The 14,661-nt window shown below is 42.0% G+C and overlaps 1 protein-coding gene across 2 annotated transcripts in view; it reads right to left on the minus strand.

The window, feature by feature from the left end:
• The window catches only part of SLC2A12 (solute carrier family 2 member 12), a 72,282-nt gene extending 67,747 nt beyond the window's left edge, over positions 1–4,535 (minus strand). The window contains exon 1 of one of the 2 annotated variants that reach the window (XM_029223769.1): positions 4,262–4,437. In XM_029223769.1, the coding sequence (XP_029079602.1) occupies positions 4,262–4,376 (115 nt within the window). In that variant the 5' untranslated portion in view covers positions 4,377–4,437. Of the gene's footprint in view, positions 1–4,261 lie in introns of both variants that reach the window. The other variant, XM_029223768.1, reaches the window with a different exon arrangement.
• Between the last annotated feature and the right edge of the window lie 10,126 nt (positions 4,536–14,661).

A 14,661-nucleotide genomic window follows, 5' to 3' on the forward strand; every position in this document is an offset into this window, starting at 1 on the left:
CTGCTGGCAATGTTACCGGACAAAAGGGTAATGTTTAAAATATTTAACAACTGGACAGAGGCACTGACCTATCGGAAGAGTCATTGGCTATAAAACCTGTTCAGGCATGCTGGTGTTTGCTGGGTAATTTCAGGCCCTCTGGGTCAATGGCACTGTTGGTGGCTCCTTGGCCTGGCCTTGTCTGCCAGGCCCTGCCTACACAGGCGCTCACAATACATGCCTTTTGCTGCAGCAGCCTAGAGGTGGTTTGTGGCAAGCGGCAATCTCTCTGCTCTCTCTGTGATGTGATATTAGAGGGGAAAAGAGCCCTGCTGCGCGAGCCAAACACCACCCAGAGTTGGCGGTGGAACAGCTCCCGCCATGTTTATTTAGAGCCTCTCCCTTCTGAGATCCCAGAGAAGCCATTTGCCCATGCCTCACTGTCACAAAAAGCCTCAAATTTAGACTTTTGGTATGATTTCCAAGTGAGGTTAAATGTACAGCCCCAGAGATAAGCTGACTGACGAGAAAGGGGAGATGGTTATCTTTAAATCTGGTCTTATTTCCAGTCAAAAAAAATCTATTGTCCCTCATAAATTCAAGTGTCTATAAATTCTGTCATTTCCTTGGGAATATCAAGCTACACAACATTTTTTTTTGCTGCTGTAATTGCCATCAGTTTGTTAAATACACATGTTTTTAAGGACACAATTTTTGTCAAGCGTTTTGTCACTTTTTCTTTTGATACTTAATACTGTATAGATTTCATTAAAAATTTAATCTCTGCTTTTTTTTTAAGGTATAGCTGATTTACAATATTATATTAGTTTCAGATGTCACTTTTTAATATATGGAAAGCCTGGAAAAATGAGAATGGCCAAGGCCTGGGTCTTCCCAATGTGACCAGTCTGTTGGTCTCACAGCCAAAGCTCTGTTAACAGGTCAAGCTGGTCAGTCTGACCTTCTCTTCCCCTGTGATGTTTGTTCCCCAAAGTCTCCTCAGTCTGTCTTACAAGTAGACTTCCCCTTGGGCTGCCTGAGGAAGCCTGAGAAAGCCAGACCTGACTCAATTCAAGAGGGTCTGTTTTAGGCTAATCCTGAGAGCCCAAGGCTCACAGCAGGAGCACAGTAAATATGCCCCAACCTCAAAAACATGGCCTGCATAACCGGAGTGGTGATGGACCTGAGGTTTGCTAATGTGATGCTGACCCAGGAGCCGGCTCAGGGCCACAAGGGATGAGAGAGGAGGAGGGAAGCAGTCAGGCTGCAGGTCCTTCTTTCTCCACCTCTCCCCTTTCCACTAAAGAGGCGCCATGTTTACTTGTCTTAACATACTGACCACCTACTCAGCTTCCATTTGCAAAAAGGAGTTCACAGCTTTAAACAAGTTTGAGAACAACTGCCATAGGGTATTCACCTCATTAGCAGAAGTGTGCATTTCTTAAATCTCAGAGTGTGGCATCTCAGGTTTAGAAGGGTCTTGGAGGGGATGAAGTGCAGCCCTTTCAGCTGGTTCGGAGTCTAGTTCTAGCGATCTGGGTTCCACTGCTTTCGGCAGCTGGATCTGCAGCGCGGAGAATCGACACTCATACGGTGAATATTGTTCTTGGTTTCTGACCTTTTGGGCAGATCTGAGAGGAAAATGCAGCGCTGGTGGGGTAATGGGGGACTTAAAGAAACCCTCCTCCTAGCCAGTTGTTTGAATCATGAATTAGAAGAGCCTGGGAGACCCAGCTCCTGAGATGAAGGAGCAGGCCCCCTGGGCCACAGGTCACCAGGGTCAGCTTTGATCAGCCACCGCGTGAACGTGGGCCAACCACACATCTTCTGGACTCATGCTCTCCTTGTGTAAGATGCCCCAGCAGTCCATGTTCCTCACCTCACCTATATCTGTTGTTGGCTCGAGGTAGCGAGATTTAAAATTGAGCTCAACCTGCCCTACAAGGTCAATTATAACGTGTCAATGAACACTGAAAGGTTTACTAAAAATATACCCACTTTGAGCCATAGCTTTTTGAAAATGAATTTAAATTCATTAGCTTCTAGCCATTGAAACAGAGCATTCTTTCCAGTTTAGAGGGGTTAGCCTCTAAAACCTGCCAACCTGCCAACACTTTTCATTACCCACAATAGCATTAAGGGGGTACAATCAAAGAGATTAAGGTTTTTGTTTTGTTTCATTTTTCAATATCTCAAATGTTTTAATGACCTTGTCCTGGGTTGTATAACTCATTCCTCTTTGCACGTTAATTTTTTCATCTAGGAATATAGAACAACTTGCTACCTTCAAATGCAGGAGAAGTAGGATGATTTAAGCATGTTTTAAATACTCAGAATTTCCTGGATGAAACTATGGAAGTTTAAAATATAAAGAAGTTGAAAGGAGTATTTGTCAAATATTTCATTAAACCTCAACATCTTCGTAAATCATACAAAAATACAATCCCAGTTGGAGAGGTGAAGTAACTTGTCAAAACCATAGAGCAAGTCCGTACTATGGATTCATTATACACATAGATCTGTATAATTGCCTTTGGGTACCAAGAAAGTTTAAGACAATTTATGAAAACTTACAAAAGTAATAATAAAAGGTTTGTATTTGTCTAAATATAAATGACATACAGCACCCATCAAAGCTGTATTAATTAAGGATTTAAGAAAAACATTTAGGTTTCCTCTTCTACACGATAAAGGTTCGTTTAAAATTAAATGTAAACGATAATTTATGGTATTTGTTCATTTATCATTTCTTTTCAATGGCATAAACAGTTGCACTATAAATTGAATTTTGTGTGTGTATTCAACCTTTACAAGCACACATACATGTTACCTTCCTTTGGGATCACTGTGAACTTGGGCAATTTAACCTATTAAGAGTAGTACGCTGTGCTTTCAAAGACATATCAAAACTAAATAGTCCATTTTTTATTGTTACTATGGAGGCCCCTCCAGGACAAATTCCTTTTCATCTTCTTTGTGACATTTATCAGTGACTCCATCTAGTTAACCCTTTTGTCAATATCACCACCTCAGCTCACCCTAGAGCTCAATCTTGCCGAAATTCAGAGAGAAGAACTTTGCCACTCTTTCTCTTTACCCCTGAATACAAGTTTCTTTTGTCTCCTCTTAGACTTAGGACCCAAAGATCACACTTAGACAAAGGGACAGCTCTGCTGAAGAGAGGGCTGAGGCATAGTGTAAGGTGACCCCAGATATTCATTCTTGACTAGAAGGATGGAAGCAAGGGAAGGCTGAGCAGGGAGAGGGCAGGGGATAAGGAAAGGGTCTCAGTTCCCAAGGAGGGGCCGCTCAGTTCCTCCTTGAGAGGGGTTGTGGATTCAATTCCAGGAACATCAAACCCGCCGTGCAAACATAAGTACACAGATCCATCCCAAGGTGAAAGGTAAAATGCCTTTCATATCATTTAGTGTTTTTGGTTATGCATGAAATTCCAATATATGGCGTGGGAGTGTATTATATGATTAGAGGGAGCAGAGCTGAGGGAAGCGGTGGGAAGAAGGGCATTATTTGTGTTTGATTTCATTTCATATTACGATTAGTTCCTATTCCTTTGAGAACAAACTAACTGAATAGGAAAAGGCAACTAAAAGTGTGCAATGTGCTTGTGAAAATTGTAAATGTGGGAGTGAAGAAAGGCATTTGATTTAGCAAAGATAACTGAAATGAATTAAAACTTTTCCGAATTTCACCTCCGGAAGGAAAAGTATTAAACAAACCTCAGCCTGAAAGGCCAGTTTTAAAGAAAGCAGGAGCAACGAAGCAGAGGTTTTAGGCTGTAAATAATGCTCAAATTCATTACAAACAGATGCTGGGAACTTAAAAAGAAAGTTGTATTTATTCATTATATAACTAATAATTTTATGAAGCTTCCTTAAAATGCTGATTTTTGAAATGGTGGTTATAATGTCCAATTGTTACAGATTATCCATTTGTGACAATAAATGAAAAAGTGTGTGTATGCGGGGGTGTGTGTGGGTGTGTTTACACGTGTGATTATCTTGCCAGTCAATTTCTCCAAATGAAAAAGATTTATACATCACACCGTCAACGCGGCGGAGGGCACCCTGCTTATGAGTAGTGGGACTTCAACCTTCACATCAGAGCTCCTTGTCACTCCTCCCAGTAGATCCTGTCCCCTCGTCTCCAGGCACCTAGCACGCTCACGTGCGCACACACACACACACACACACATACACACAGAGTGAGACACGCGCCCAGCTCGTTCCTCTCGCGGTCCCCGAGCCCTGCAGCCTCGCTTTACCTCTCGCCCAGGGAGGATGCCGGCCGCCGCTGTCTCTGTCGCTGCCATCAGTCTCGGCTGCTGGCCCCTTCGGTTTCAGCAGACTGGGGCCCTCTGAGTTTTCAACAGGTACCATGGTCACGTAGAAGTTACAGCCGTTCCCTGGGCACTAAACCACCCTGACTTCCCCCACTGACACGGGCGGTCACTTTCCCCATGGTCGCATGCTAAAGAAAGGTGAAAAAAAAACTTCGGGGAAAGCCAATGTGATTTGTGACCAACTTTGTTTCTATTTCCGAAAGCTTTGCCCTTTTCGGTGACACAGGCTCTTGCTATTCCAAGCAGCCTATCACAGGCAGTGGGAGGGCCGAATCTCCGGAGGATTGTTTTTTTGCCTTCAGATGCAGAGCTGGAAGCAAAGGATTTCCAGGCTTGGGAACCGGAGCTCTGACAGTGTTTGGCGCTTAGCTGGGGGCGTTGCGGGCGGGGGCGGGGGGGGGGCAGCTCTTGTATTCCTGCACCTTTGAAAAGAGGCACAGAAGAGAATCAGGCAGATTCAAGCCCAGGCTGAGAGTGAGGGCCAAGAATATTCACAGATGGTATTAGTTAATCTTGCACAGGGAGGAACAATTTAGGCAAAGACATACCAGAAGGAAAAGTGTGTCAATTTTTCAGCAAGACGGTTATTCCAAGAGCAGTGACACTTAGCATATTCAACGAAGCATGAAACATCTTCATTGTTTCAACCTGATTTTGCCCTAGGTGAGTGCGGTATATACTCTCCCTCTCCAAGGCCTGTCAGACAAATCAAGGCCTGAGACCAAGTGTACACAAGCTCAGAATGCCCAGGTTCTTTGGACTTTTTATACCCTGGGGTTACAGAAAAATGTCGCGGTTTATGCATAGCTGTCTTTAAGGAAGGAACCAACCCTGAATCTTCTGTCGAGATCAATGCCTGATAGCCTGATTGTAGGAGGAGGGGCATTTCCAGTTCTGAGCGTCCAGAGTGAATGGACCATGGTGTGGCTGTGGTGTCGTCCAATCGGAAACAAAAGCAGGGCCTGAGAAGGAAGATTTTTTTTTTTTTTCCTGATTTGTGAGTATATTTCTATAAAGGTCTTACCAAATGATTCATTTTGGGGGGAAAGAAAAAAAAACTTGTGAGGCATGTACCCATATTACAGAGCAGAAAATGGAGGCAAAGTGACTTGCCTCAAACATCACAGCTAGTCAGTGGCAGAGCTGAGACCAGGAAGCCAGGTGGTCTAATGCCATAACTTGCCTATATCCCAACCTCCCAGCCTTGTCCTTCTCTGATTTTCTTGGTTTCCATCACTTTCAGCCCTTCTTGACCTGATGACAAGATGACATGAAATACAGCTTTGGTCCTAGTCGTTTCTCTGGACAGAGAAACGAGTTCTTGCTTGTATAGGCAGAAGCTGAACTACACAGAACTCACTTTTGGCATTTTGGCTGGATCCTAACACAGCTCTAAATTAACTTATCATTTGTACATCACTTTTGCTCATCACTAGATATTTCTGTATCTTTTTTATCCTTTGGGGAATCAGGCAACAAATGGAAACAAACCTGTGATGATTCAACTAGTATTGATTATGCACCTGTTTATGTCTGCTGCTAGCGCTGGAAAATGGCAGTTCTTTAAGCGTGGCCCAGCCGCCCCCCCCTTTTTTTTTTTGAGGTACGCAGGCCTCTCACTGCTGTCGCCTCTCCCGCTGCGGAGCACAGGCTCTGGACGCGCAGGCTCAGCGGCCATGGCTCACGGGCCCAGCCGCTCCACGGCATGTGGGATCTTCCCGGACCGGGGCACGAACCCATGTCCCCTGCATCGGCAGGCGGACTCCCAACCACTGCGCCACCAGGGAAGCCCAGCCCAGCCCCCTTTTGATTCAGAAGTGAGTAGTTCAGACTCCAACAGATCAGCTTGTCCCCACTAAAGAATGTGTGGTACAATGATGCTTTGGTTTTTATTTGTTTCCAGAATGTGTTATCATTGTAGGAGCAACAGTTTTTGTCTGTGAGACACATGTATTTCTCATCAGCTCTCTGTATTCGCTTGGCTTCTATCTACTCTCTGCTGGGAATCAACGAACTCAGTTGGTAGACATGTTTTTGCAGTGGGTCAGTTGTATAATTGCTTTGTTTAATGATCTCAGGCCCCGTGTCTCCAGCAGCTTCCTGGCACCATGGACGTGTTAGGGTGTTTGTTATAGTCTTTGACCAAGTAGAAGATAAACCTAATTCCAGAATCCCTTACTGCGGTGAAGAGCAATTCAACAATTCTCACTTTGCTTTCTGTAGCCGAACCACACAGGAGCTCCTAAGGCATAAACCAAGGTGAAATCCAAAGGGATAAGCACATTATGTGACTGAACACATGGCTCCTGGTGCCCCTAATTCTGTTCTTCATTCCACTGTTGACCTGATGTGGGCCACTGGCTCTTCCAAGCTCTGTTCTGTGCTCAATTTACTCTCTTAAACTCAGAGAAAATTTAGGAGAAAAATTCTTTTCACCTAGGCTAATGGGGCATATTCTCCTGCCGAAATTTCCCGAAGAACCCTGTACTTTTCCTTCACAGTATTTTGCACACTTATCACATTACAGTTTTATTATAGTTACATGCAGTGATTTGACTAAATCTGCCTTTTTCTGCTAGATAGCAGGCTCCATGACAGAGTGGACCATTTCTGTTTGGTTTGCTATGGATATTCCAAGTGCCTGGCCAGAATGAATACTCAGTAAATATTTGCTGGCTAACAGGCTGATCCCTATAAATCCAACTAACTTTAGCATGACTAGAATGTAAGTTCCATGAGGGCAGGCACCTATGTCTGTCCCAGGCACTCATCCATCTCTGTGTCTCCAGCTCTTAGCACAGTGACAGGCATACAGCACACCCTCAATAAATATGTGTTAAATAAATGAGTGCAGGGACTTCCCTGGTGGTCCAGAATCTGCCTTCTAATGCAGGGGACACGGGTTCGATCCCCGGTCGGGGAACTAAGATCCTACATGCCACGGGGCAACTAAGCTCATGCACTGCAACTAGAGAGCCCGTGCGCCACAACTAGAGAGCAACCTGCACACCACATCAAAGAGCCCACGCGCAGCAACGAAAGATCCCACGTGCCACAGCTAAGACCCGAGGCAGCCAAAAATAAATAAATAAAAAGATTACAGTGTATGGAAAAACCTACCCTGCAAACTACTTTGGGAAGAAAGAGATGGGCAGCCAGAGCTGAGGGGTATGAACAAAGTCCTTTTCCTCACTTCATTCCATTCAAATTTCTACAAGCAAATAAATAAACAAATAAATGAGTGCTCACAAATGGAGCATTTAGTGAGCTGGATAACTATGTAGTTTTAAAAAATCCATTTGACGATTGTCTCTAACACTTCGTCGTTTCTCTCTCCTTTCTGGTACTCTCTTTAGAGCAAGTATCACCACAGGCTGTCCCTCCTTAATAGAGTCTGAGCCACTACTATCGTTAAAAGTGATTCCTCCACTTAAGGAATATGTAATCAGCAGATGGACAGTTCATTTCCCATAATTCCAATAATTTTGCTGCATACCTTTTCAGACCACCTGTTCATAGGCAATGCTACCAAATCCAAAAATATGTATTATGGCTTATAAACTGACAAGACAAATAAGAGGGGAGGAAAGAGAAAGCAAACAGCATCACAAGGCTGTGGACCTCTACTATGTATATACCAGGGCTATTTTTAGGGCGATTTTTCTTAAACCTCGCAACAACTTTGTGAAGTAAACACTATTACTTTCATTTTGCAGAAATTGAAACAGAGGTTTTTGAAACATGTCCAGATCAAAAACAAAACAAACAAAAAAACCCAACACTTTCCAATGTTTCATCCTGAAAATTTTCAATCATACAGGAAAACCTAGATTCTATACTCAGCATTTTACTATGCTCACTCTTTCGTCTATGTATCTGTATTTTAATCCCTCATCCACTGATCCATCTTAATTTTTATGCATTTCAAAGTAAGTTGGAATACTTTGATATGTGTATCATGAAGTAGAGTCCAATACTTGTTTAGGTTCTTTTTTTTTTTTCCCTTTGAGACATTTTACGTACAATGATGTTCATAAAAGGGTACCATTACAGAAATTCAGAAAATCACATACATATGTACACTCCAAACCTCTACTAAGTACAGAACATGAACATCATCCAGAAAGTTCCTTTATGTCTTTTCTGAGTAAATTTACATCTTAACCCTTAGAAGCAATCAATGCTCTGATTTTTTCCACATGGGTTATCTTTCCCTGTTCTCACTCCTCATAGAATGGAATCCTAGAGTATGTACTCCTGTGTAAGGCTTCTTTCACTGGGCATAATTTTGACATTCATCCTTATGTTTGTGTGTATTAGTAGTTTATTCTGTTTATTGCTGACTAGTATTCCATGGGTAAATATATCACAGTTTATTTATCCATTTTCCTACTGATGGGCGCTTGGGCTGTTTTGTTTTGGCTATTGTAAATAAAGCTATTATGAGTAATTCTTGCACAAATCTTTTGCAGAACATAGCATTTCAAAGCACAGCGGTCCAAGTCCGTTTGACTCCAAAACTCACATGCTTTCCACTACACCCTGGTGCTTCTCTGTGGTGCATCCCATTGCCCTATTTTATGTAGAATGTACTTCCGGAGTTTTTATCCTAAAATAGTTCATTACAGTGTAAACACAAATGGGGAAATACAATCTTTAGACAAAAAATACCCAGATATAAATTCAGGTCTTAATTAGCCATCCTCCAATAAAATATTCATCTTCGTATCAGTGTTTGGGGAGAATATTTATTATTTTACATGTTTATACTATCCAAATAACTCCTTTTTCTAAAGGTTTTCAATATAACTTTTTTGTAATGTGTAGAATATTATTAATCATAACATATCGATTAAAATTCCTCAAATTACAAAAGAAGTATGGTTAAATTCATTATATGTTCACTTGATATAAAATAAATTGTTAAAAGAAAGACAATATAGCAGTGTAATAAAATATTGTTTCTATTATTTTAAATGGAAAAATCAAGTAGAACATTTCATGCTGATTACCACTATAATAATTTTTTTTAAATATATACCTGTGTTCATAGAGACTAGAAGGGAACTTTGAAAAGTTGAAAATAACAAATACATTGGGATGGTAATCTTAGGTCACATAAGGAATTTAGACTAGGTCTAATCATGGGTAAATCATGTGTGAAAAGTATTTTCTGAAAAAAAATTTTCTTAACATTGTTATAATACTGTATATCTAATAAGTATAAATCTGAAGAAAAGTTCTGCAAATTTAGGGCTGCCATATATTGTGCAATCCATAAATTGCACAACTATAGGTGGGCTGTTCCCATTCATTTAGACAGAAGTTTATTTATAAAACAAGTTTTCCAGAAAATCAAAGTTAAAATGTAATTTGCACAAAGATGCATTTGGGCAATTAATGGGACTGTTCAAATTATAATCTTCCTCTAAATTGCAATGTCTTATCTGTTAGTTTGGCCTACATCTGCCTTTGTAGAGCTAAGCTATATAAGATGAGTACCCTTCTCCATTCTATTACCTGTTTTTCCAAACAAATTATCAATATTTCCAATTTTTAAATTTTCCTCAGTACTATTACCATGCTTTTTGGATGGAGGCATCCACAGAAAGTTGTTCAACGACTAAGCTTTTCCTTTAGGTTATCCTTCTTTTTATGCCATAATGACGGAAAAATACTGCTCAATCCTATGTGACAACAGCAGTCTTTATTGTCTTGAAAGACTGGTCCACCTTCATTAATTGTCTCCTATCTGCTGGTCAACGAGAAGGGCACTACATAGAAAATTGACTGTCTCCCACACAGAACTTGGAAAGACCCTTCTTGGGGCTTCCTTTACACCTAGGGCCAGGCTCTGCCTAACATATCACCCACCCCAGGTTTTGCATCAGAAGCTGGCAACATGAAGCAACAGGATTTAGTGGTTTTGTTCTGGCAAAATGGTGCAGTGGTCTGGCCGCCATGTCCCTTGGTTGCTAGACATACACAGTGAGGTATGTTCCCCGGGGCGGCTGGATCAGCTCAGAGCAGGACCTGGGGAATTGTTTTTGACTGCAGAGTCTCCAAGTTGGAGTTGGTTCCCGAACTCATCTAGCTGAGTCCTTTTTGACGTGTGCAGAGGCAGATCAATCACAAAGCTAACAATATTTAAGCTTCAGGGCCCCTTACTCACATTGGCCCTTCCAAGGTCATGGGAGGGGCCCAGCAATGCATTCATAGGATCGTATATTTTCTTAAAATTTGCAAAAGTAATATATTTACCTACAATCAGTGAAGACCCCTAATTCTTTGCGTTCTGACACTGATATCCTTTTTGTCACCTTTTCCTTGTGTAGGTGACATAGGAGTGGTCATGGGATATTTGGGATCTGGTTTAGGGGCGGTTAAGCTGGAAAAATATTTGGTTTGGGTTTCACTTAGATGACTCACAGGCACTTTGGTGAGTAGTTAAGCTCTTGCTATCTCTCCTGGTAAAGGAAGGACTCCCAGGAATTCTCCTGCTACATACTGTGCCAACTCACACTGCACATTTTCCACATTATCGCTCATGTGGCATGATGATGAAGGGGCTCAGGACTGGAGGTTGTCTATCAGTGTCCTGTGTCTATGTCATATAGCTCCCAGCGCCAGGAGTATGTGGGTCACAGAGGAGGGCCATGCTAGAGAAGAGATTGGGTTCTTTCTCTTCTCTCTGTAGAAAGTAATATTGCCAAAAAAAAAATTCTGTTATGAAGAAAAGAGGGGGAGAGGAACATTATAGAGATGTATCAGGTAATTTCTGGATTGTGTGGTGTTTGTAATACTTGATTGCTTTTTAAACATTTGTAATTGATCTTAATAAATATTCACTTTCAGACTTAATTGTATATTCTTAAAGATTGGAGTACTCCAATTTTAATAAACTTCTGGCCCCTCAAAATTTGTATCTGACCCTATGAATATGGTTGGGAAATCGAGGTCTTCCCAGATGACTGTACTTACTGAAAATCTCTCAGATCTGTTCCCTTCCTCCCATCCCCGCTGTGACTCTCTAAATCCAAACTACCTCCCCATCTCCCATGTGGACAGCTGCAATGACCTCTAACAGGTCTCCCTGCCTGCATTCTTGATCCCCGAAGCCCATTTTCCATAATACAGCCCAGACTTTTCTCTAAAATGTAGACCCTTAAATGGTTCCAGTTGTTTTAAACCTTTCACCAGCTTCCAACTGTTCTTAGGGTTGGTCTAAATGTCTTAATGAGACCTAAAATGCCCGGCATGGTCTGGCTCCAGCTGACTTCCCTGGGCCCATCTCCTGCTGCTTCTTCACTCTGCAGTCTAGTCCTTTCTTGGACTCTCTGGTGGGCTAGCTGATCAGTGCCTCCTTGACCTCATTGGCTTTTAGACACTCTTGTCTCACTCCTCACTGTGGTTGCCCATGACTGACTAAACCATGAATAGAGTTCTCACGTGCCGGGAACCAAAAGAATGGACCAGGATCCTCTCATTGAGGGCCTTCTCTCTCTAAATTAAATTAGAGATTGGTTTTGTATCAGTCAGAGCTCTGTGTGGGAATTTTAAGCAGGAAGGAATTTGACACAGAGAATCAGGGGCTTATAAAATCATTGGAAGGCCTGAAAGATCAGATTCCAAGCATTCAGAAATGACTCCCAGAATAATATAGAGAGGACTTATCAGCTGAGCCCCTATATCTAAGGCCACCTAATGGAGCAATGAGTTCAAGCTGCATTGTTTAAATCCAGGGATCAGATTGAAACACAACTACCCCCATAACTGCATTCTCCCAGAAGCTGTAGATGTCGAATGCTGCCTCAGGAAAATCTCACATCACCTGATCTCATAGGCTAGTAGAAACCCCCCCACAAAAGCTTCCCCATCCTATCTACCTTCCTGCGGATGCTTCTAACTGGTGTCTAGATCCTGATTGCTAAGAAGCCTGGGAAATGTAGCTTTCTAATCTACCCAACAAGAAGGAGGGTGGAACGGAGGTTGAGAGGGCCACTCTACTGTATCCACCAATGGTGGGTGAATGTTTGGGTTAATATGGAGTGAGGCCTGGGGTCAGAGTCACAGCAGACCAAGTTTGTGCAAGCCAGATTTATGGTAGAGGAAGCAAAGGAGATGCGCAAAATAAGAGAAAGCTCGGCAGAAAGAGAGCAGGAGGATGAGAAATCATAGAGTGAAGCAGAGAGGTGGAACTCTAAGGCCCCAGGAGAACGGTCTTGGCTTTTGGCTTTCTATGAAGTCTGGCTGTGTTTTATACTCGCCTTCAGTACTTGAGGGATTGGGTGGTATGATCTTTTCCCTCCCTCCCCACTCCCTCCCCATCCCCCTTTGCCAGATGCTTCAGTCTTCTCTGTCCTCCCTTCCCCCAGGCTGGGCCCAGGACGCACCTCTCTGCCCCCATGGCACAGAGCGCAGCGCTGACATAAGGAGAAGCATGGAGCGCTGTGATGATTTCCCAACTTGTTCTCCCTACTAAACTGTAACCACTGTGAGGGCGAGTTGTGACCACCTGTTCATTGCCACTCCTCCAGAGTCCAGCGTGGTGTCTGAAACCTTGAGTCACTCACTAAATATTTGCAGAAAGAAATACAAAAGAAAAAGATGGAGAAGAGGGTATAAACAATCAAACTTCAAATTGATCACGTGTTGTTTCATTAAAGCATCATTTTGAAAGTAGCTTCTTGGACTAGTTGGTTTTAATTCTGGCTGTACCACTTACTGTCTCTGGAAGTTCTTTATGACTCAGTTTCCTCATCTCTAAAATGGGATAATAATAGTACCCAACTCATAGGGTTCCTGTGAGGATTAAATGTATTAATGTAAAGAAAGTATTTAGAACAATATCTGACCATAATGATCCTCAATAAATGATAGCTGTTTTTGCACCCAAGGGCTCCATGGAAGTATAAGTAATACTAGGAAAAATATTACTGGTTTAGGAGTAAGATCATATAAATTCTAACGTGTTTTTTGTTTATTATCCACATGACTTTAGGCCATTCAAATAACCCATCTAGGCTCTTTGCTTATCTCTAGGATAGGAAAACATGAACTTGCTTTGCCTAAAGCTGCTAATTTTTTTGCCATGCAGCCAAGCTCCCTTCTTTCAGCAAAATCCTTGTAATTTTCTGTTGGGAAATGACATGCCATTTTAGAGGACCTGTCAACTAATGTGCACCACTCTCTAGCCAAGGGGTCAGCTTGTAAACCCCTGCCATGACAATTAGATGTTCTATCCCTGGAATGTGAGTCTTGAGAGATAATACTAGGTCAATACCTGGGTGGAACAGTCAGTCATTCCTGATGGCAGAACAGAAAACTCTACCCACTATTACCTATTTCTCCAGAACTTTCCTGGTTTCTCCCAAGACTTTGTTCTTCCTATTTTTTCCTGCAGTCCTATAAACCACTCCAAAGCCCAGCTACAAATTTGTTTTTGGCTAATGTTGACCAGAGTCCAAAGATTCCCTAACATAAACTGTCTCAAAGATTTTAGTTAAGATAAAATCAGACAAGTATCTGAAATCACTTTGAAAACTGTTCAGGTGCTATATGAATATAATTTACTTACTAATGAAACAGCAATAACAACTGTAGAAGAGAATCAAGTTAATGCTCAGTCTATTTGTTTATCCATTCAAAGCAGGCTCTCTTTCTAAATAAGGACGGAAGCAGCATATGACAATAGACTGGCAACTGATACAGTGGTGATAAACCAGAAAGGTCCACGTATCTCCAGCCTCTACAATAGCATGACCTGACTCAACATTTCACAGAGCCACATGTCCAACTGGAGGCCCCTAGTGAGATCTTTAACTCTCAGACAAATTTGGGGGCTGATCTTACTACCAGGAGAGAAGGGGAGAAGAGAGAGTGTCAAGAATATAAAGGATTGGGGGTATATCTTTATTTTTCAAGCTCCATCTTCAGACAGTTTACTCTATGAAATGGCAGGGGTCAACGTCCCAGTCCTTCTTTCCCTGTTGGTAAAGAAAGTTGATATCGTAAAGTGGAGAGAATCAACTTTGGCATTAAGATGGGAATGGATTGGCTAGGAAAGCATTTCCTAATTCATCTTCTACAGAGGTTTGAGATGTTAACAGACATTCTGAGGAATTAAAAACCCTCTTGCACTGTTGGTGGGAATGTAAATTGATACAGCCGCTATGGAGAACAGTATGGAGTTTCCTTAAAAAACTAAAAATAGAACTACCATATGACCCAGCAATCCCACTCCTGGGCATATATCCAGAGAAAGCCATAATTCAAAAAGACACATGCACCCCAATATTCACTGCAGTACTATTTACAATAGC

The sequence above is a fragment of the Monodon monoceros genome, unplaced genomic scaffold (assembly GCF_005190385.1).
Source record: "Monodon monoceros isolate NGI ecotype Baffin Bay Population unplaced genomic scaffold, NGI_Narwhal_1 Super_Scaffold_15, whole genome shotgun sequence".
Lineage (NCBI taxonomy): Eukaryota > Metazoa > Chordata > Mammalia > Artiodactyla > Monodontidae > Monodon > Monodon monoceros.